The 22,461-nt window shown below is 33.3% G+C and overlaps 2 protein-coding genes across 4 annotated transcripts; one reads left to right on the top strand and one right to left on the bottom strand.

The window, feature by feature from the left end:
• Positions 1 to 4,110: 4,110 nt before the first annotated feature.
• On the top strand, positions 4,111 to 8,507 carry LOC146956326 (putative methyltransferase PMT3). 3 transcript variants are annotated; one of them, XM_085728440.1, is made up of 9 exons: positions 4,111 to 4,342; positions 4,936 to 5,026; positions 5,153 to 5,349; positions 5,649 to 5,813; positions 5,925 to 6,107; positions 6,217 to 6,811; positions 7,060 to 7,172; positions 7,275 to 7,495; positions 7,876 to 8,507. In XM_085728440.1, coding segments are annotated over exons 2-9 (1,800 nt in total). In that variant the 5' UTR covers positions 4,111 to 4,342; positions 4,936 to 5,025; the 3' UTR covers positions 8,201 to 8,507. The 3 variants fall into 3 exon arrangements, with proteins under 3 accessions (XP_085584566.1, XP_085584568.1, XP_085584570.1); XM_085728442.1 differs by having other exon boundaries at positions 4,936 to 5,047; XM_085728444.1 differs by lacking the exon at positions 4,936 to 5,026.
• Positions 8,508 to 9,831: 1,324 nt separating this feature from the next.
• Positions 9,832 to 18,325, bottom strand: HAP6 (ribophorin II (RPN2) family protein). Its single transcript, XM_085728435.1, has 19 exons — positions 18,127 to 18,325; positions 17,683 to 17,875; positions 17,315 to 17,404; positions 16,683 to 16,745; positions 16,487 to 16,556; positions 16,032 to 16,096; positions 15,641 to 15,695; positions 14,847 to 14,974; positions 14,649 to 14,764; positions 14,443 to 14,512; positions 12,947 to 13,051; positions 12,733 to 12,822; positions 12,483 to 12,631; positions 12,137 to 12,248; positions 11,969 to 12,052; positions 11,513 to 11,593; positions 11,192 to 11,416; positions 10,333 to 10,455; positions 9,832 to 10,204 (listed from the first exon to the last, which is right to left on the bottom strand). Exons 1-19 carry the CDS (start codon positions 18,258 to 18,260, stop codon positions 10,088 to 10,090), a joined length of 2,070 nt encoding a protein of 689 aa, XP_085584561.1. The 5' UTR covers positions 18,261 to 18,325; the 3' UTR covers positions 9,832 to 10,087.
• Between the last annotated feature and the right edge of the window lie 4,136 nt (positions 18,326 to 22,461).

Raw genomic sequence — 22,461 nt, 5'->3', positions numbered from 1 at the left:
TATACTCATACGGACTTACCCAACAACATTAATACATATATAAAGAGAAAAAGTGTGTGTGAAATGAAGATAGAGGGAAAGGATGTCATATTACAATGAAGATGAAAATGATGACAAACATATTGACTATATATAGGAAAAAAAAACCTAGGTAAAGGTTGTAACGCCCTCCTTTTTTATTTAATTATTTTAATTAGTTTTAGAATATATTTATATATTTATATGATGTATATGAGGGATATATGATTTGTTGAGATTAGATGTCTTTTTATAATTTAGTTAATATATTTTGTTGAGTGATATTTTGTTATGTTATATGTTTGTATTTACTAGCATAATATATTTGTTAATTGTTATAGATATATATTTGTTATTTGGTGTATTATTATATATTTAGTAGAGAAATATTATTTATTAGAATATGAGGATTATTAGTGTGAGTGGATTTGGGGGTTAGAATAGAAAGAAGAATAAGTTGTTGGGCCTAAATAGATTTGGGAAGAATATTTTAGTATTATAAATAGAGAAGCTTAGGTTGGAAAGAGTTTACCTTAAACCGTTTTTTGGAAAAGAGGAGAACAAGAGAGAAGAGAAGAGAAAAGTCAAGAGAAGAGGAGAAGACTTTAGGAAAGAAGAACGCTGCTGCTGATTCAGGAATTAATCTAAGGTGAGGGTGAGACTATCTTGCATTAATATTAAGTTGTTAAATCATTAGATTACATCTAACAAGTTGGGGAGAGTTTGTGAGGATTGAGGAATTAGGGTTTTAAGTGAAGAATTGAGGATTAACCGATGAAAAGTTGTTAGATTGATGTAGAAACTGTGTACAGACCTTAGATAATCCATAGGATGATTATTGGATATAGTTTTGAGATTAGAACCATGGAATTGGATGAGATGTCGGTGAGTTTAAGAATTAGGGTTTAAGAATTGTAATAGGTTGTTAATAGATTTGAGAACTCTTTGAATTTGCATACAGTAGGTTGATGAATAATTAGTGTTCTAATGATAGGGTAATCGTAGGGTAATAATTAGGGTCAAGTTTGGAGAGTATTGGATCGAAAACGAAGTCGAAAAGATTTCCCCAAGGCGAAATCGCAGCTGAACTGCGATTTTACTGTCAGTGTGCAAAACGCGTTTTTATTGTCTCAGTTTGACAAGTTTAAGTTCCGAACTGGGTTTAGGTGTAAACACGAAAGTTGTAGGTATGGATGTTAGCTTTCTAATGCCATTGGTCTCACGTCAAAACGATTTATAGAACTTGAGTTATGGTCAAATTACTGCACGTAGGTCACAGTGAATTTTTATGGACTTTCAGCACAACTTTTCCGAATTTAAAATAAAAACTGGTATTGATCGGTACAGAATTGGTCTTAGGCGTAAACATGAAAGTTTTAGATAATTTTGTTAGCTTTCCAGTGGCTTTGGTTTGACGTGAAAATGATGTTTGGTCTTTGAGTTATGATGAAAATACTACAGGGAGGTCTTAGCGAAATTGTATGGTGACAACATTCTCTGTTTCATGTTTTTGCGTTTTGTTCATATGTTTCTGTTTTGAATTGATCTTTGTTGTAAACATGAAAGTTGTTGATATTTGTGATATCTTTCCAGTAGCTTTGGTTTGACATGAAAATATGTTGTGGATAATTTATTATGTTTTTACAAAGATACATAGTGAATTATTGTTGATGTTTAAATACGATGTTATATGATGTTGTTGATGATTGATGAATAATGATATTATCATGCGAAGATGTTGTTGTCGTCAATGAAGTCGAAGTTGTTTAAGTTGTCAGTTGTTATGAAGTCGAAGTTGTTTAAGTTGTCAGTTGTTATGAAGCCGAAGTTGTTAAGTTGTAAGTTGTTACGAAGTTGAAGTTGTTAAGTTGTTGAGTCCATTGCATACTCATATAAGTTGGTTGGGGGCTTGATGCCCTGGAATGCTTAGCCATTCACACGATGGGTGAGGGCTTGATGCCCTGGAGCTTTTGCTCACTATGTTGGGGGCTTGATGCCCTGAAGAGCCTATTTACGCTCATATAAGTTGGTTGGGAGCTTGATGCTCTGTATTGGTACCAAATGCATTTGCAAGATGTCTAAGATGATTTAAGATGTTAAGATGTCAAGTTGTTAAGATGTCAAGTTGTCAAGTTGTTAAGATGTCAAGTTGATAAGTTATTAATGAAGTGCTATGATGAATGAAGACGAATGATTATGACGTTTATGTTGATGAGTGATTATGATGTTATGTGATTTATGATAAGATGTTACGTGAACTATGATATGAATTATAAGTGATGTTTTATGAATATATTTATGATGATGCTTATGATTATATTTGATATTAGGTGTTGATGCTTATAAATAATGTTTGATGAAATGTGGTGACGTTTGTGATTAATATTGATGCTATGTGATGATTGTCGGAGACTATTATTTGATGTTATATGATGATGTTAAGATTAATAATTGATAATATATGAAGATGTTTATGATTAGTATTAAGATAGTTTTATGACTAATGTAGGGAGAATAATGACACTAGTTAAGGAAGTTTAAGTTGTTGGATATGATTAATGAATTATAAGTTGTTTAAGTTGTTGAATGTATTTTATATGATTTATATGTTTAATATTTTTGTTTTGAGAAATTTCACCCCTCTGCTTGGAAATGTTGCCCTTCGTATGGGTAACTTGCAGGTAATCAAGGTTAGCTGCAGTCGTGGGTGGCTATCTCTCACAGTGTCTTTAGGTGCTCTGATACGTAACGGGATGTGACTTGACTTTACTTCTATTCCTTACGTATTGTTTATGAACTTTTATGAATAAATATTGAACTAAGAATTATGAGATTTCCTGATGAGACCTGCGTGCCAAAGACTTTTTATGTTGAATGAACTAATTCCGTTAGGAAGTTTTGAATTACTTATGTTAAATGATTTTGAAGAATAAATTGTTATTTATTCAGTTTATGAATTTTTAAGAAGTGTAGCATTCCGTTTAAAGTTGTTAAACTCTGATTTTTATTAAGAAATTTTTATATTGGGAAAACGGGGTGTTACAAAGGTTAGAAGGATGACATGTATTCTCAAATTTGATTGGTTGGTAATTTCAATCATGAATCATGATTGGCTGGTAATTTAAATCATGAATCATACTCAAATTTTATTGGCTGATAATACAAAACGTATTCATGATAGACTTTTTTTGGTAGTGTATTCATGATAGGATATTAAATTGTTTATAATTTCCATTTTGGTTTTTAATAAATTAATTGAAATAAATGAAATTTGTTTGAGTGATACAAAAATAAATATTTACTAAAAAACAAAAAGAAATATGATTGGTTCAACAAAATACATATTGTCAATAATAGTGTGGCTGAGATTTGCTGACCATTTAAAATATAAGAAATATGATTGGTTCAACAAAATAATATTGACATATAAAAAATATTTTCTCATATTGTTAACAAAAACATTGTCTCACATCATATTTATTATATTATTACTAAAATAAAAATACAAATAAAAATTAAGATATTGATTTTTTTCATAATTGTTTGGCATTCAATAAAATATGTTATTAAATTGTCTCACAATTCACAATATTATTATTATTAAAATAAAAATAAAAATTAGTTTGTTTCATGAAATCATTAATTTCATAAATTCATTAGTTCATATTTACATTTCAATAAAATATATTTCACATTTTTTTGAAAGAGAAATATATTTGAAATAGTCTTAACCAAACAAATAGTGTCACATTACTATAATTATTCTGAAATAAAAATAAAGATAATAATTAGTTCATTTCATTAATCCAATATTTCTTTATTATTCTTTTTTTCATTAATTGTTAAATGCACGAAAATGCTTGGTTTGGTTTAGACGCCACATGTCACTTTAAAAAACAAATGTTTGGTTTGGTTTATGATGTCACATGTCAATACCAAAAGAAGAGAAAATAACTTGACATGAAATAGGTCCTAAATTTATATTATATAGATTAATTTTTTTGAAGAAAATTTAAGATTAATTAATTACTATTATGAATATGTGACCACATGCATTAACCCATGTAAGGAAAAAATGACAAGATTACAGCTAGATGTTGTTACTTAGCTCCTCAACATTGGTAAATGGACTTACCCCCTTTTCATCATCTGAGAAAAAAGTTTGGGATTTAGATCTCACCATATCCCAATCCCAATACAATACCTGTGACTTTGATGAATGAATAAAAAATGATAAGATTCTATTGTTCACCCTTTAGCAACATTTTTCATCGTTTGTTTTCTGTTCCAAATCCATTACCTCACTTTCACTCTTTCTAGCAAGGTACGTGCTTCAATCTTCTTCTTCATCACCATTTCTCAGATCCATTTTCATCCTCTTATTCATACTTTCTTGTTTTCAATTGTCACTTACATTTATAAAAATGCCAACTTTTTCCTCTTCTTTCATCTTCCACTTCAAATTCTTTGTGTCATCAATATCTGTTCAATCACTCAACTATATTCATCAAATGGGTCATTGAAAGCTTGCAACTTTCGGTGATGCATTTTCCACCCCACCCCACTTTTTCCCTCTTTTCCTTTGTGCAATTTCTATGGATTTCATTTCATTCACGTACAAGTAATGGATTGTTTTGCTTTTAGCTATTAGAAAATACTATGATTGCCACAGCTTGATTTCTATTGTATATTCATGTGCTGTAATCAGTTAGTTAGTTAGTTAGTTATGACAGTTTGGTTTTTTACTTTTTCTGTTGAGCCAGTTTTGTGGTAAACACTATTTCTATGTAAACTTTTATCTCATGTTATGAATTCAAGAATTTCATTTCTGCCTAATCAATTGTGTTTTACAAGCTTTCTGTTATGATAGTAGTGTTATTACTGATTCATTGATTTTAATTTAAATGTTGTATGCAGTTCTTGCTTTGTGGTTCTCAACTGTATCACCTAGGTGATTTGTGGAACTTGAGTCATTAAGTCGAGGGCTTCTTGGGTGATATTTGAATCAGTGAGTGTCTGAGTTAGTGTGGTGAGAAAATTTTGGGATTGTTATTTGACTGGATAGTTTTTTTCATTGAAATTATCGATTTTTATATTTGGTAGTTGAAGTTATTGAAATGTGATTTTTGTGTAGTGGCAAGAATGGCTAAAGGAAGAGCAAATGGGAACCCGAGAAAGCGATTGATCACAACCATGTTCGTTTTATTCATTGTTGGTGGTTTAGTTTACCTGTATTCTCGGAATAGTGGCTCATTATCTTCTATTGAGTACACTAGCAAAGCTTTAGATGCTGGAGGAGGAGATGACATTGTTGTACCGAGGACCATTCCTGTGAGTTATCTCAACCTGAACTAAACAACTTTTACATTTTAAGCAGTGTTGTCAAATAGCGGCTATAGTGTTATAGTGTAGCAGAATTTTAACAAACCACTATTGTTCTGAGATATGCGATTTAGTACAAAATGTTGTTAAGTAGTAGCTATAGCAGCGCTTTAACTCTATAGCGTAGTAGAATTTAAACAAACCGCTATTTTTTGCAATCCGTGATTAATTCTGCCCTTCCCGTTAGCCTCAAGTGTTGGTGTCTATTACAAAGCATTCAAGTTAGTTTACTCTTTTCACTTTTCAAGGTTTGTGATGATCGGCACTCGGAGCTAATTCCCTGTCTAGACAGAAATCTCATATACCAAACAAGATTGAAGCTTGATTTGACTTTGATGGAGCATTATGAGCGACATTGTCCAATGCCCGAGAGGCGTTATAATTGCTTGATTCCCCCTCCTCCTGGGTATAAGGTTGATTTCTCTTAGACACTGCTTATATGGAATTAAGAAAGTTCATTATAAAATTTGAAATTTTCAATGCTTAGAGCTTTTAGTATCTTGTGTTGTTCTTGATAATAATAGATTCCAATCAAGTGGCCCAAAAGCAGAGATCAGGTATGGAGAGCAAATATACCTCATACACATCTTGCAACTGAGAAATCTGACCAGAACTGGATGGTAGTAAAAGGTGAAAAGATAGTTTTTCCTGGTGGAGGAACTCACTTTCATCGCGGTGCTGATAAGTATATTGCATCAATTGCCAATGTAAGCTGGTTACTCTTGTGATTTTATTTGAGTTTGACTAATTACAAACATAAAACTCTTACACATCAAGAAAAAGCAATGACTTGATATTTTTGATTTGGTATTACAGATGCTCAATTTTCCAAATAATATTATAAACAATGGAGGAAGACTCCGTAATGTTTTTGATGTTGGCTGTGGCGTTGCAAGCTTTGGAGGATATCTTCTTTCTTCCGATGTACTAGCAATGTCATTAGCACCGAATGATGTTCATGAAAACCAAATCCAGTTTGCTTTAGAGAGAGGAATTCCGGCATATCTTGGTGTTCTAGGGACATTCAGACTACCTTACCCTAGTAGATCTTTTGAACTTGCTCATTGTTCACGTTGTAGAATCGATTGGCTTCAAAGAGACGGCATACTTCTTCTTGAACTGGATAGGATACTCAGACCAGGAGGCTACTTTGTTTACTCGTCTCCTGAAGCTTATGCTCAGGATGAAGAGGACCGGAGAATATGGAGAGAAATGAGTGCTCTTGTAGGGCGGATGTGTTGGAAAGTAGCTGCCAAGAAGAACCAGACTGTCATATGGGTCAAGCCTCTAACAAATGATTGTTACTTAAAAAGAGAGCCCGGTACACAACCTCCACTCTGTAGTTCTGATGATGATCCTGATACTGTTTGGGGAGTTAAAATGAAAGCTTGCATAACACGTTACTCTGATCGTGAGTGATGTTTTCCCTATTTCATACAATGATTTGTTTTTCTTTAATCCCAATATTACTTTTGTTGTTCTTGATAGGTCCATGTTCTTTTTTATTTCGTTATATTTGACACTAGTTACACAACTGCATATTTGCATATGTTAGTGTTGCACATTGTTCTGTTACATCAGCAATTTCCCGAATTAATTCATGACTATTGTATTATAAGTTGAAAAATCAATAACCAGATATTCTCCTTGACTATGCAGAGGTGCATAAAGCAAGAGGAAGTGATTTGTCTCCTTGGCCAGCTCGATTGACTACTCCACCTCCTCGTCTTGCGGACTTTAACTATTCTAATGAAATGTTTGTAAAGGACATGGTAATTTGAAATATATCCTTTTTTTCCACATTTAATCGAAGACATGATAGTTTCATGGCCAGCTTGTCTGATCGTGGGTATGACCCGACTAATTTTGTGCAGGATGTTTGGCAACGGAGAGTTAGTTATTACTGGAAACTGCTAGGCAATAAAATAAAACCTGACACAGTTCGGAACGTGATGGACATGAAGGCAAATTTGGGTTCTTTTGCAGCTGCTTTGAAGGACAAAGATGTTTGGGTTATGAATGTAGTGCCTGAAAACGGGCCAAACACACTCAAGATCATATATGACAGAGGGCTGTTGGGAACAGTTCACAACTGGTATGGCTCTTATATAGATCTTCTCTGCCTTTATATTAACAACTATTCATGTCTAATTTATTGCTTCATTTTTTAAAAATATTATACCTTGTTGCAAATAATGAATATAAAATGCAAGATACCCATTTGAAACCACCTATATAATATGAACCTTAAAATAAAAGAAGAGGCCTGTATCAATTGAGTTTCATGCTCTAGTTAAAGATGTATCGTTCGGGAGAATCCGAGTTCGAATCCTAACTGTAACAATCATTGGTCAGGCTTTATTTACCTAAGCCGCACTCCGGATTACCAAAGGGTCTTCCCCTGGGAACCCGGAGGTTAAGACCAAAAAAAAAAAACTTTTTATAACCTTGTTTTGTGCATCAATGTAACAACAGGTGTGAAGCATTTTCAACTTACCCTCGCACGTATGATCTACTCCATGCATGGACTATATTTTCTGATATCATCGAGAGAGAATGCAGTGTACAGGATTTATTGATTGAGATGGATAGAATACTGAGGCCAAAAGGTTTCGTAATTATTCGTGATAAGCGATCAGTTGTGTTGTCTATAAGGAAGTTCTTGCCAGCATTGCACTGGGATGCAGTGACGAAACCTAATGTGGAGCAAGATTCAGGTACAGGTGAGGATGATGCAGTGTTAATAATTCAGAAGAAGATGTGGCTGACAACCGAGAGCATCCGGGTTTCAGAAAAATGACATACTCCAACAATGGGCAAACTCTTAACCATTTCACTTGAAGTTTAAAACTTCAGCAACTGAGTGAGAAATGAGCACATCATTGTGAAAATTTGCTTTCATATGATGTAGGTGTTCCTTTTTATGTTGTTCCTCTTCTCTACGCTACAGGCTTGAGTTACAATGAAAGCTCATCCTAAATCGTCTTTTTGAACTTATTTGATTTTGAACACACCTTGTTATTGTGATTAGGAAAATTAGATGAATCTGAGAAGTAGTTTTACACTGTCAGTGCATAGAGATTAATCTACATCGAAATTGATTTGAAGTTAGTGGATATATATAGAAGCTTCAATTATTTCTGAGAATAATGCTTTGCACAAATAAGAGCATATGGTGCTGCCATGATAAAGCTCTCAAATTAAATGACACGAGTATTCTTTTTAGAAAAATGTAATGTGATTATTTTGTTCGAAAATTGACATGGGAATTGGAAACATGCAAATTCTTTTACCATCGTTTAAACGGGTTATGAATGTTTCAATTTTTTTTTGTACAAATAGCACATAAAATATTTTGATCTCCCATTAACATCTTCAAACACGTCTGCGTGAAAATAACAGGGTAGTCCAATAATATTGAAAATCCAAACTTAAAGTTCATTAGACACCTTTACCGTGGGAGTTGCGATCTAAAATGGGTTTTACACATTAATATTCCCTCAATTATATTTTGAAAAAAATGGAGATTATTTCTGCTTTCTAGGTCTATGTCTAACCTTTATCCAGAAATTACAGTGCGTTGTCTTACAAATTTTTTTGAGATCATACACATTCAATGTGTTAGATGGCTTTAGAGCGAGTATGTATTACGCAAGTACTAAAAACTTTCCTCATTTCAAATCTTGTCCACCCTTACATACCTGAGACAGCTTAAACGTACAATCAATGTAGACATCTATCTATCAAATATCAATACCATTAAAGTAGTAAACAAAAGCATGTTACTGCATGCAACATTATTGTTGGAAAAATATATAGTAGTATAACGTACTAAGATTATGATAGATATATTGTGCGTTGCGTATGCAAGAATGTTGGTAGTATAATTGTGTGTAGTGATGTATATGTGTGTATTGGCACAACACATGGATGGAACTTTCCCAGAAATCGAAGCTAGATCGAGAAGAAGACGAGAGTGGTGGGTCAACTGTGTTAGATGGCTTTAGAGCGAGTATGTATTACGCAAGTACTAAAAACTTTCCTCATTTCAAATCTTGTCCACCCTTACATACCTCAGACAGCTTAAACGTACAATAAATGTAGACATGCAAATACCAATATGGTACTAAAATTTAACAAATGGTAAAAATTACTCCAATATTAAGTGATAACATGTGCAAGTAAATTGCTTTATTTGTTCAACCTTCAGTCTGATACGTGGAAAAAAAAAATGCTTATTGTTTCCTTTCTTACATGTCATGTAATTTCTCCCTTTCATATTTAGCAGGGCTCTATACATAAACTCAAACGGTTAAAAACAAACACGTATATAATCCCTAAAAAAAAAAAAAACGTTGCGCATAAATTATATATCAAAAAAACGCATTGCGCATAAATTATTATATCATAAGAATTAAGATAAGGCCTCTCTAAAATGAACTCGCCCTTTAATTAATTAATTAAGATAAGCTATTTAACATCAAATGCAGGTAGCATAAGCTAAAATAGGTGGTTTGTGTTGATAGCTTCATCAGAATAAACCATGATCAAGTTGTGCAATATAATGATCTCTAAACTTGTTATAACATAATACAACAAAGGTCCTACAAAATTGGATTAGTACCATCTCTCTAGAGGGAAAACTCAAATTTTCTATCTCTTTATAAATAGACATTTTTTGTTTTGCTCATGCCGATTTCAACTTGGCTGATGTTGAAGCAAGATGGGAAAGAATCCTGTGTCCAACAATCATCGTAAAAGCTCCCAAAAGACCAAGTGTCTTGAGTGTGGTAAATAGGTCCAGCTGCACAAGAACAAAAACGGTAAGAGAAAAAATTGGATGAAACTGACAACATAACACTGCTCCAATGAAAAACCTGACTTAACCAAGTTTAATACGTATAATCTTAAATGAGCGTAAAGTGGACATACCTTCAACCAGAAAAGTACATAAAGCAACAGAATTGCAGCAAGACCAAGATGGAAAAGAGTGGCAAATGAAGCAGGTACTGTTGAACCAGGGAAATTCTTCAGGTTCACCCCCAATCGTAACAACTGTAAATGATATAAAAGAGAGCATATAACGTTAGTTAACTACCAAAACTAAGATCAAATCAAAAGAAAATAAAGCAGTGCAACAATCATTGTTGTTTGATACAGCATAGAATGCAGGAGCCAAAACATCCTTTCACTTTTCGCTCTATGCATACGAAGAAGGTAAATATACCTATATATTATCAACAGATACCACTGCCAGCCTTGACTGACAATAAAAAGCTTAAACGCTAACAACATCAAACCATCAATAGACCAGAGGCTCCGAAGAGGCCTAGTTTTATAAAGATCACTCAAAATTTTGACGTTTTAACTTTTAAGCAGCTTATTCAAAATATTACATGTTAAATTTTGAAAATATTATCCTCTATGTCATGCTCTAAACTTGAAATACTAAGCACTCAAGGAAAGACCATTTCCCCTTCGTAAGCCATTTGCATTTCCGATAGATCTTATTGGGAACTGGGAAGAATGTTCAAAAGGTAACATGAGAGATAGAGTGATAGACTATTCAATTTGGGTCTCAGTAACCTAACTTGAAATCACCAAGCATTTTTTGTTCTAATTTAGTTTTAATCCTAAAAATTCCAAAAAACTACATTACTGACTTGTTGATGGTTTGTAGATTACATTCATAAAAGTAACTTTACCATTAAAATAAATAGCATGTCTAAATAAATAGGCACAGCACAGTACATTTGTGCTGTTCTCTAGCTAAGATTATAAGACGACTTACCCCGACCAAAAAGCCAATGAATGGCAAAAGGATCAAACCCAAAAATACGAGAGAAAGTTTCTGTGGTGGCCGCTTTTCAGGAGCCCTGAATATGTGATTAATCTCTGCTTTGGGGCCATATCTTGAGTAAGGATCAACAGGTGGTGCAGGAGGACGTGCTGCTTTTTCAGGAGCTTCTGGAAGATCTAATTCGACATGGCCTAGTAGTCGTGAGAAAGAGTTCTCCTGAAATAAAATATTTTTATTCAGATTTCCTGTAGAATATTAGGGGAAGAAGAGGACAAGATCGGTAACTTTAAAGTAGGAAGTTGTGCACAATACCATGACAGCATCACCAACAGTCAGCTCAATGTCATATTTGCCAGAGAGATAAAAAAGTTTTTCCACCAAGCCAAGAAAATCCTAAGAGCCAAGTTGACATGTCAGCGGGAAAAAAATGGAGGAAGATGAGAATCAGACTAAGATACAGCCTTTCCAGATAAGTAAGGGAAATAATATAAGCAGTTATCGCAGCCAAGCTCAAAAACAGAGTGATTTATTACACAATGTAATCAGTTGATAGTGTACTCAAGAGATCGTTAAACCTAGACAATGAGACAGGTAATAAGAGATATACAGCCTTTCCAGATAAGTAAGGGAAATAATATAAGCAGTTATCGCAGCCAAGCTCAAAAACAGAGTGATTTATTACACAATGTAATCAGTTGATAGTGTACTCAAGAAGAGATCGTTAAACCTATACAATGAGACAGGTAATAAGAGATATGAGATGCTTACAAATTTAATCTCAAATTTCTTGCCCTTATTTCCAACCAAGAACACATGTTCAATCTTTGTTTCATGTCTTAATGTTAAAAATGCCTGCCAAACAAAAAAAAAAAAAACTCAATAAACAGAGCATTGAAATAACATTCATTCATACAGTTTTAAGAAACAACTGCAGACCTGATGAGGCTTGAAAACACGACCATCAGGAGTTTCCAATTGTAAAGAAAGCCTCAACTTCTGTAGGTGGGTGGCCGAGAGTGAAACAACATCATTTCCAGCCAAATCTAGCCTGGATAGGAAAATTGTGGGTGAAAGTTGAAAATGAACAAATTCAAACCATACGTGAAGCAGGTACAAACAAGAATACAGCATTAAGATATAAGTCTTTATGTTATGCGTACGTGATTCAAATGCATGACATGATATAATGAAGAAAATCATAACATTGACATACTAACCAGAAATCCAAAGTATCACTGCAGAAAATTTACAAATAGAATGCTTAACAAAAATAGAAACATACGTCTTATGGGTTTCAACATTTCCAAGATCACTGTCCAAAACTGCTAATTCTGCACTGCCAACTTTAATAATTCCAGTGACGTATATTGGCACATGAATTTGGCCCCCAGTAGCATAAATTTTGTCACTTTCAGAATCTTGTAGCACAATCTACAAAGTAGGGTAAATTTTTAAAACAATAGGTTGAATCAAACATACCCTGATGCAACTGAAATGGAAAATATATAACTGAATCACGCAAACAGGAATACCTCGAAAACAAAAACATATGTTCCCACATCAACATTGTTTGGGAAGGAATCCAAGAAATGAGATCCACTTTTTTGGTCATACTGAAGCTCCTGGATCAAGCAAAGTAAAAGGCACCAGAAATAAGAAAAGATTCCTAGTATACTAAACAATTGTATTATAAAGAAAAGATTCTCAACTCACAACCCTCAAAAAAGTTGATGAATCATCACTGACCTTGCTTTCAATAACAGCTGAATCTTTTGCACCAGTGCTAAAAGCTCGGACAAGCTTGACTGTCAGAGGTGGTGCAGCTGAACCAAGCACTGTATTGACCTTGACCTGATTGATTGTGTAACGGTTATATATCCTCAACAATAAAAACTAATATAAATGCTGCACAATCACACCTAATAGTGTGAAGAGACGACAACAGAAGATTAAAATTGTCGGACAAAAAAGCAAAATGTCATTGTTGAGATCCCACATCGACTACATATATAGCCAAAGTAATAAGGCTTTGGCAATCCTCCCCTCTTGACTTAGATTTTGGGGTTGAGAAAGGCCTCATGCTCATATTCTAAGATGATATCCGAGTCTATCATAAATCTATTATTGGGCCACTCATATTTGAACCTCTGGATGTCCGGTCCTAAGCATAGGGGGTAGTTATTAGGTCACCGTTGTTTGTACATGATCTAGATGTATAGTCACAGGCGAGAGGAGGTGATGGTGTGTGTTGACATCCTACATTGACTAAAGATATTACAAAAATAGGGGCAATCCTCCTACTTGAGCTAACTTGAGTTGGGTCTAAAGCCCAAATTCTGAAGTCCTGATAAGGCAATGTGGCTGTGATTATTGGTATCTCACAATACATGTGTTTCGTATCTTGATTCGAAACAAAACTAAACTCAACACAACAAAATGACACGTGTCTATTTTGGAATGAATCTCGGCAGGAATCTCAATTCATTGTGGTGAATCTTATGAATTGCCACTTGTCCCTGAATCGCATGTTTCACGTTCAATATCGGGTGCAACTTTGAATCGAGACATGTTGTGTGGCCCAATTTCAAAAAGGCTTGCTGAGGTAGTTCTTTTGCTTTTATTTCTTTTGCAAATAACCCTTCTACACTGCTTTTTTGAACCCCACACACCCCCACCCACCACCACACCAAACACGGAGTGTTATTCTATTCTTCCAGCCTACATAGTGTTTTGCACCCTTTCTCCTTCATTCTTCCCTGTTTTTGGTCCTCTTGTCTAGTTCGGAGACAATGCACTCTCTTCAATCCCCACTTGCTCTCTAACTACATGTGCTTTGTTGTTTTTTCCTCTCTTATATCACTTGGTTTTACTTATAAATGTTGCTTTTATTATTATGCACCTTACAATTCATGATAAGATTTGATTCACACACAACACAAAAAAACAACCAAGCATTATACCACTAAGTGGAGTTGGCTACATGAATCAAACGATGCCACATTGTTCTATCAAAAACCATATCCCACTCATTAATATCTAGATCCCTCCTTGATAGTTTCTCTTATAGTTTTTCTACAAGAGGTTTTCCAGTTCACGATTTGAATCTCGATCCGATAACCATGATTGGGACAAAATCCCAATGTATGCTGCCAACTAACCGTCACATTTCATGTTCTTGGCAAAAAAATAATTATAAATACTAGCAAACTAAGGATTCTAAATCCATTAATTTAGTTGCATACCTTAAGCTGCCCTTTTTTGGTCAATGAATAAACTGTTTCAGGAAGTGACAAAATCAAAGGAATGGAAATCCTACACCACAATAAGAAATCCCAGTTAAATATTGTTGCTGAACGATAGAGGCCAGCATACCAGCACAGAAGAAAAGGGAAATATCTCCATGAAGCTGTAAATTAAAATAACAAATTGATGCTTGGAAAGCACTTGCCTGTTGCTCTCTAAAAAAGATAACGATTCAACTTGATGGAAGAAGTCCTTGGCATCTCCTGGGATTCCAATGCCGAGGAAAAACTTTGCTAAACCCAATATCTCCTGGGATGGAACCTGGAAAATGCAAAGCCAAAACATTAACAATAAATTCCAACATATTAAAACATTAAATAGCAATTCCTCGTTCCTTACTCACATTTATTTTCCCAGACGTTACTGCAGAAAATGCAGTAACCCCTCGAACAACTGAAGAAGTCGTGGAAAGAGAACCTTGATGCTCAGATCCTCTAACAGTTTTCTCATCAAAATAAAATGCTCCATCATCTGAAACATGACAGGTTCATCTAAGTCCGATATGATAAGATATAAAGAATGGCAGGGCATCTATGCAATTCACAGATTTTAGGGAAACAAATTTATTTAGGTAGAATAGGGGGGGAAGACTGTTCTTAATACACAAGAGCTTCAAGAAAGTTATGTCACTTGATGTCAATTGGCACTCTGCAGAACCAAAATGCATTGCAAAATTTCAAGCCTTAAAAAATCTAAACCCTACAGGATAAGTAGAAGTTTGTTGTAGGTCTTTAAGATTTAAGCAATTTGAAGAGGTGTACCTACTCTCTTGAAGATACTTGGTTCTTAAAACTTAAAAGCAGGGCCTAAGTTTCTCAAATAATACTAAGGTTCTGTTAACCGAGGCAGTTAATCCAAGAGAAACCGTCAATTCTAGTAGTTTCCACTAAGGAAGCTTACACCCACAGTCCCGCATTATCACCTTAGAGTTAGATCTTAAGGAGGTCATTACAACTTAATCAACTTTTAAGCATCCCCTCCCAAAAAGAGAAACAAAAGAGAAACAAAATGTGATGATACAAAATGCAACAAACATGACACCATGGCTACTAAATCCAAGCTAGGTAATTCTAAATTTATAAACAAACATGAATATATGTCGCTTAGAATGAGTTAAAAGGTAAAGGCTTCACATACCATATTTCTCAATGCTGTCGAAAAGCTTCACTATACCATTGTTTACTATACTGACCTGCCAATATGGGGCGAATATAAAATATTGATATAAGTGCCAATATAATAGTATGTAGGTAAAATTTATCAAAAGCTAGATAAGTATGTGTAGCAAAGGCTAAAATAGATATTCAGCTAGATGCAGCAACAGCGCTGGTGAATTTAACTTTAGATTCACAATATGGCCCATAACATACTGTGTAAAATACAATTCCGTGCACGAATTTCCGGACAGTATGAAATTATTGTTCAACTATAGGAATTAGGAGCTTTAAAATAGTGAAGCAGTCACTGAAAGATTAGGAATTAGGAGCTTTAAATAGTGAAGCAGTCACTAAAAGATTTAGAACTTTACCTTACTCTGATCAATTTCAGAAGATGCTAGTGAAATCACTCCAGCAAGTGCTTCAAGTGCTAATCCTGTGAAGTACAAGATATGATATAATGTAAGAACAGATAAATGATAGTGATTGCAATGTTTTGAAGGACCTCAAAATGCTAGTTTCAACAACAAAAGTGTTACATATATTAGAGAAAACTAACATACCGGTTATTATGTGAGTAGATGTTAATTTGTATTTATTTATAATTATAAAAATCACTTTTATAACATTCTCATCTACCACACTTCGCTATTTCTCAAAAACTACTCGAGGTAGCTTTTCTTTATAATCAGATTTCACAATTGTACATTAAAAAATCCTCAAAAGTGATCATTTCTCAAACACAAAAGGCTGTTTTTCATAAACAAAATAATACTTATAAACAAATGAGCTCTGAATATCAACATATTTTCATGTGAAATATTACCAGCAGCATGGATACTAGACTCTGGATTATTGGAGCTGTAGCGCCATCTTCCATCACTTTGGCTTAAAGCCTGCCAAGATTGAAGGACGTTGAATCAAACGTGCACTAGGCAGTTTAAATTGAAATTGCAGAAGAGTAATCACGAAAAAGCAACCCTGTTTAATCTCATTTCATAAAAAACACGATAAGTACGGACCTTAATTGAATGAAAAATGCCATTAGCATCAGTAAGAAGAACATCAACATTAGAAGCCTGATCCTGCATACAAAGAAGGTAAGGAACGAGGAGTGAGGACCGTAACAGAACATAATACCACATAACAACCCAAAAGCCACACCAATATATAACTTGTCTTTACAATCAAAGAGAAAATTAGGATACACTCCGCATAAGCTGAAAGACATAAGGAGATTATGAAAATTAGGGTACATTCTGCATAAGCTGAAAAACATATTAAAAGGACTGCTCCATTAAAATAAACTGTCTAGAGGAGTTTATGTAAATAATATGAGTAGCTTATAAACATATCATAAGCCATTTACATGAGCTCTCACGAACACTTGCACAAGTGCTTATGTCATACGATAAGTCCAAATAAGCTCTTTCAAACAACTCATAAAAAAAAGTAATGTGCCAAATATCTAAAAATTACATAAGAATGTTTTGTACATTCAATGAGTAAGAGATACCATAACCATACGGATGGGTGAATATGTAATAACCTTCGTTAACACAACAATATTCCCAAAGGATTCTAATAAAAACTGGTATGAGTGCTTGACGTAGCCCTCTGAGCACAAAGAGTAAAGTAGAAACCAGATAATTACCTTGATAAGAACCAAGCTTCCAACTGAGTAGTATATGTCAAGCAAATTGCTTGCATCATTGACAGTGGCTTTAAGTCTTGAGGCAATATCCTTCACAAAAACAAATAAATAATACTGACATCAGTTTTCAGCAAACTAAGCAACGACGCAAAACAATTAGAATTACAATCAAAGTAATGATATTTAGACACAAAAAGTTGACACCATATACAAACACCATATAGAAATACACCCAATTTTAGTGTTGATTTGATTAATTAAAAAAAATAATAATAATGTATAATGTACGATGATAATGTCAACATCTTGTGCCAAATTTACATTTTTGTAACAATAATGCAAGTGGAACGAAAACAAAAAACAAATACCTTGAAAATCGCAGCATCAACCTTGCATTTTAATATGCCATTAACCTTCAAGGCATAGAATGCATCCTTGAGAGGCGAAGAAGATGAGCCTAGAGTTTCCAACACTTTATCGCAAGTCTCTTTGGTAACAATTGGCTTCTTCTCAATTGATAGAATCTCAAAAACTCTCAACGCCTCATACGCATCTTCCAAACTGATAATAACATGCAACAACAACACATCAATTACGCATTTCAATTCACTTCAAAACAAATCGATAATATAAATCTAAATCTAACAATATTTCCAATGTAATTCGCATAGATCAGAATCAAACGCTTCATTATCGTACAAAATGAATTGGAATTGATGGAAAAGAATGAAATGCAATGGATCGGGAATCAGGAAATGAAATTGGGATGAAAAACGAGGGTTTAAATTAGGGTTTTGTTTGTTATGACTGACCTGGGAGAGACTTGGGTGAAGAGATTGGAAGCAGCGGATCGGTGAGAATCGGAGATCGGTGGAGAGATGGAGATGGAGAAAGGGAGAAGTAGCAGCAGGAGAATCGCTGCTGCTCCAACGGCGGTTGTAGCCATGGATGAGATGAGATCGGAGAGAGTGTGTGGTTTGTTACACTTCGAAGACGAAGACTTCTACTACTGACTGTGTAATGCGTGATGTAGCTAGTTAATTATACCAATTGATTGTCAGAGAAAATTAATCTTGTCCAAACAATCATTTTATTTTTTATTTTTAATTTTACTATTTGTACGATTTAGTATGCTTCCGAAAATCGCTATCAAGTTTTGCATCATTAAGATATTTTCATCAAGCTCTTTAATAGATGTTTACCTTAATGTTTGATGTTAAGTTGGTATGTTCAGATTTACCACACTCAAAAATAGGTTTCATAGATGTATTAGTTGGTTTTGATTTAAAACAAAATTGATAGATTATTTGATTTATAATATTGTTGATGAAATACTTGTATTTAAAATTAGGTTTGAATTTAAAAAATAAAAAGAAAATGTGTGTAACTAATCATATCATGGTTCATAAATTATTTTTAACAAAGTTGTGGTAAATATTAAACTACTTATGACCAGTCTGTACCAAACATAAAAACTCAAAAGGACCAAAATTTAACAAACAAACAAAAAAAGACCAATTTGTAACACACAAAAAAAACAAAAACAAAACTTAAAGGATAAATTTGCAAACAAAAAAAACTTAAATGATCAATTTGTACCCAAAAATAGTTAAAAGACTGACTTATTATTTAACTTAAAGGTCCGTTTGATTCAGCAGATGATAGAGGAGGGAGAAATTTTAATAAAGGGAATGGGATAGAATGGAAGGAATTTTAATTAAATACGAGTTTGGTTCAAAAGATGGGAGAAGAGGAAAAGGGAGAGATTTTAATTAAAGGGTTAAATATATTTTTGGTCCCTATAAACTTACTAACTTTTTGTTTTTGTCCCTTTGAAATTTTCCTTCAACTTTTGGTCCCTGTAAAATTTTCAATCACTACTTTTGGTCCCTATTTTAAAGTAAGTTTTTGTATTTTTTAATAAAATTGTACATAAATGTATATAATATTGTAAAAATCACTCAAAAAAATTATACTTTTTTAACAAAACATAAATTAAATATGAATTTATTACCGTAAAAAATATAAAAATTCATATTTAATTCATGTTTTGGTAAAAAATTCTTTTTTTTTGGAGAGATCCTTATAATATTATAAATTTTCTGCACTATTTTGTTCAAAAATATGAATTCTACATATGAATTTACTTTAAAAGAGGGACCAAAAGTGAAAATAATTTTTTTTTAGAGGATTAAAAGTTGAAGAAATTTTTTAGAAGGACTAAACGAAAAGTTGACATATTTATAGGGACCAGAAACATATTTAAACCTTAATTAAATATGTGTTTGATCCATGAAAGGGATGGGAGAGATTTAAAATTAATTTATAATTTAACCTTTAAAATAATTAAATATATGACAACAGAAGAGTGATGTAGTTTTTATTTGGGTATTGTTAACCGGTGCCCCGGGGTTATTGGTTAAGGAATTCATTAAAAGAAATTTTGTCTTGGAAATATAAGGTGTTAATTTTGACTAAATAATGATTATATCATTTTTTTAAAAAAACTTTTTTGTTTTGTATGTTTAACCAAGGTCTGCGGGGACACTGTTTAGAATTCTCCTTTTTTATTTTTATTTTTGTCAAGTGGCTAGGAACCTCAACCCTTGCATATAGTCATGCATATATTTGTCAACTGAGTTATATCCACTAAGACAAAGTGAGGTATTTTTTAATGTAATCATTCTTTTATCGTTTATAACTACGTAACTCTTTTTTTTACAAGGAAAAATAAATAAATGATACTTCCTAAAAAAAAAACTCAACACTTTATATTTTTTTATAAAAAAAAAAAGCTAAAACACTTTTTTGGTCACTTATCTTTATTACGAGTTTCACATTGGTCCCTTGTTAAAAAAAGGTGCAGATTAGTCTTTTTATTTGTTTAATTGGTATACGTTAGTCTTTCCCGTCTAATCCGTTAATCAAAGTAAAAAAAAAAACAGTTGGGACCACATGGCACATATGTGTCAATTGAGAAACAAAAGCGAAGAATAAGCAAACCAAAGGACAAAGAAAGGAAAGGATCATACAATACAAAGGAAGGAAAAAATGAAAGGCTTTGAGAAGAAGATGATGGGGGACAAAAATTCATTGGCTTCTTAAATCAAATTCATCATTCATCGCGTCTATTTGTTTGTGTTCGCCAACAGTTTGTGCCGCTTCAGATCAAGGTAATGAGTTATGGGTTGTGATAAAGTGGGTTATGGGTTATTTTATCTCCTCCATTTTTAGGGTTTTTAAACTTGAATGTATTATGTTAAAATTGGTTAATGGGTTAACAGTGTGTTTACAATCGTTAACCGTCTCTTTTTATTTTGTCTTCTCCATTTTAAGGGTTTTCAAAAATGGGTTATGGGTTATGTTATGATTTTTAAGGTACTTTTGTCTATGTTTACGATATTTTCTTCTCCATTTCGTTCATTATGTTCAGTTTTCATATAAAATTCAGGGTAGTTTTGTTGACGTAATAAAAACATTAATTGCTCTCCTAAGAAAAAAAAAACGACAATTTAGGGAGAAGCAGAAAGTGGTGTTAGGAGGGATTTTTGGCTCCCCTCCCATTCTAAAAATAGAACCAAACTTAAAATACTCCCCCCCCCCCCCCCCCCCTAAAACTCTTGATCCAAACCAACCCTAATGGACCTTGGAAGAGATTTAGCTTATTCTTATTGACTTAAATAAATTTTTCGTCCTTTATCTACCAGGAAAAAAATTGGTCCTTTATCCAAAAAATCATCAAATAAGTTAACAAAAGTAGTGAATGTGATAATCACGATGTTAACCTTAACCAAGGTGGCATAGAAGATAGGAAACGACGTCGTTTGAATTAGGAGAAGTTGCAGACACATTTGACCAAAAAATCTGGGAACTAAAAGACATTGAAGTTCTCTTAAACTCATCCAAACAAAATTACACATAAAATTGGAGAAATGTGATTGCAACTCTCTCAAACACGAAGACAAGGATTAGGACGCGATTGCAGATCTCTCAAAATAGGTGACCAAATTATATAAATAAGGATGCACTAGTGCAAAAAAAAATGTTGCATTGGTATTATAAATTCACGGTTATTTTAAGACAAGAAAATATTGGAACAGTTATTTTAAGACGGTGGGAGCACTTGGGAATATGTTGCAATTGGAGTAATATATTATTTGAGTGACAACTATATATCTTTTAGGAAGTGAACAACCAAAACTAAAAACAATTATATGTTATCTATAATTGATGATAATGCGTATGTACTTCAATTGTCAAAATAAACTTATTATAATTAGTGTTTCATAATTTTTTTATTGAATTAAACCATCTAAATCGTAGAGCTTGGTATATTGTATACATGTATTATTTATGCTACATAAGTTATGTTTTCACACCAGACCGATAATATAAAGACATCTATCTAAGCCTCCTTGGGAGATTTGGTGGCCTTAGATGGAGTCTTACTATAGTTAGTGTTTCATAATTTTTTTATTGAATTAAACCATCTGAATTGCAGAGCTTGGTATACTGCATAGATGCATTATTTATGCTAAATATGATATGCTTGCACACTAAACCGAGAATCTAAAGACATTTATCTAAGCCTCCTTGGAATATTTGGTAGCCTTAGATGATGTCTTGCTAGCAATTGCGGCATTTTTTGGTCTTCTTAGACAAAAGCACATGGTTGATGTCAAGAACATCACCACCATGAGCAATGGTAACTCCAGCCTGCAATTTACCAAGCTCTTCATTGATCCTTATCGCCAACAACATATGCCTTGGGATAATCCTAGTTTTCCTGTTGTCATGAACTGCATTTCCAACCAACTTAAGCACCTTAGTTGCAAGATATATAGCCATGATATTCACTAGAAATTGTTAACAATAACAGTTTGATAAAATGATCATATCATTCTCAACAAATGATATACTAATAAAAATTATAATGAGAAACTAATAAATAAAACAAATTAATTAAAATCAACTAAACACCAACATAACCACAAATCAAGACACATATTTTTTTATCCAAACAATTTTGATGAAAATCTCAACAACAATGTTACCGTAAATCCGCAAGTGCACGGGTTTACCGTAGTAGTAATAAAGAGAGAGTATCGATCCACAGGGAGTTATTTAAATTCCAATCAAAAGTAGTA

Source organism: Medicago sativa, chromosome 1 (genome assembly GCF_051527215.1).
Source record: "Medicago sativa cultivar Bolivia chromosome 1, Bolivia_mono, whole genome shotgun sequence".
NCBI lineage: Eukaryota > Viridiplantae > Streptophyta > Magnoliopsida > Fabales > Fabaceae > Medicago > Medicago sativa.
This window is presented reverse-complemented; position numbering and strand designations above follow the sequence as displayed.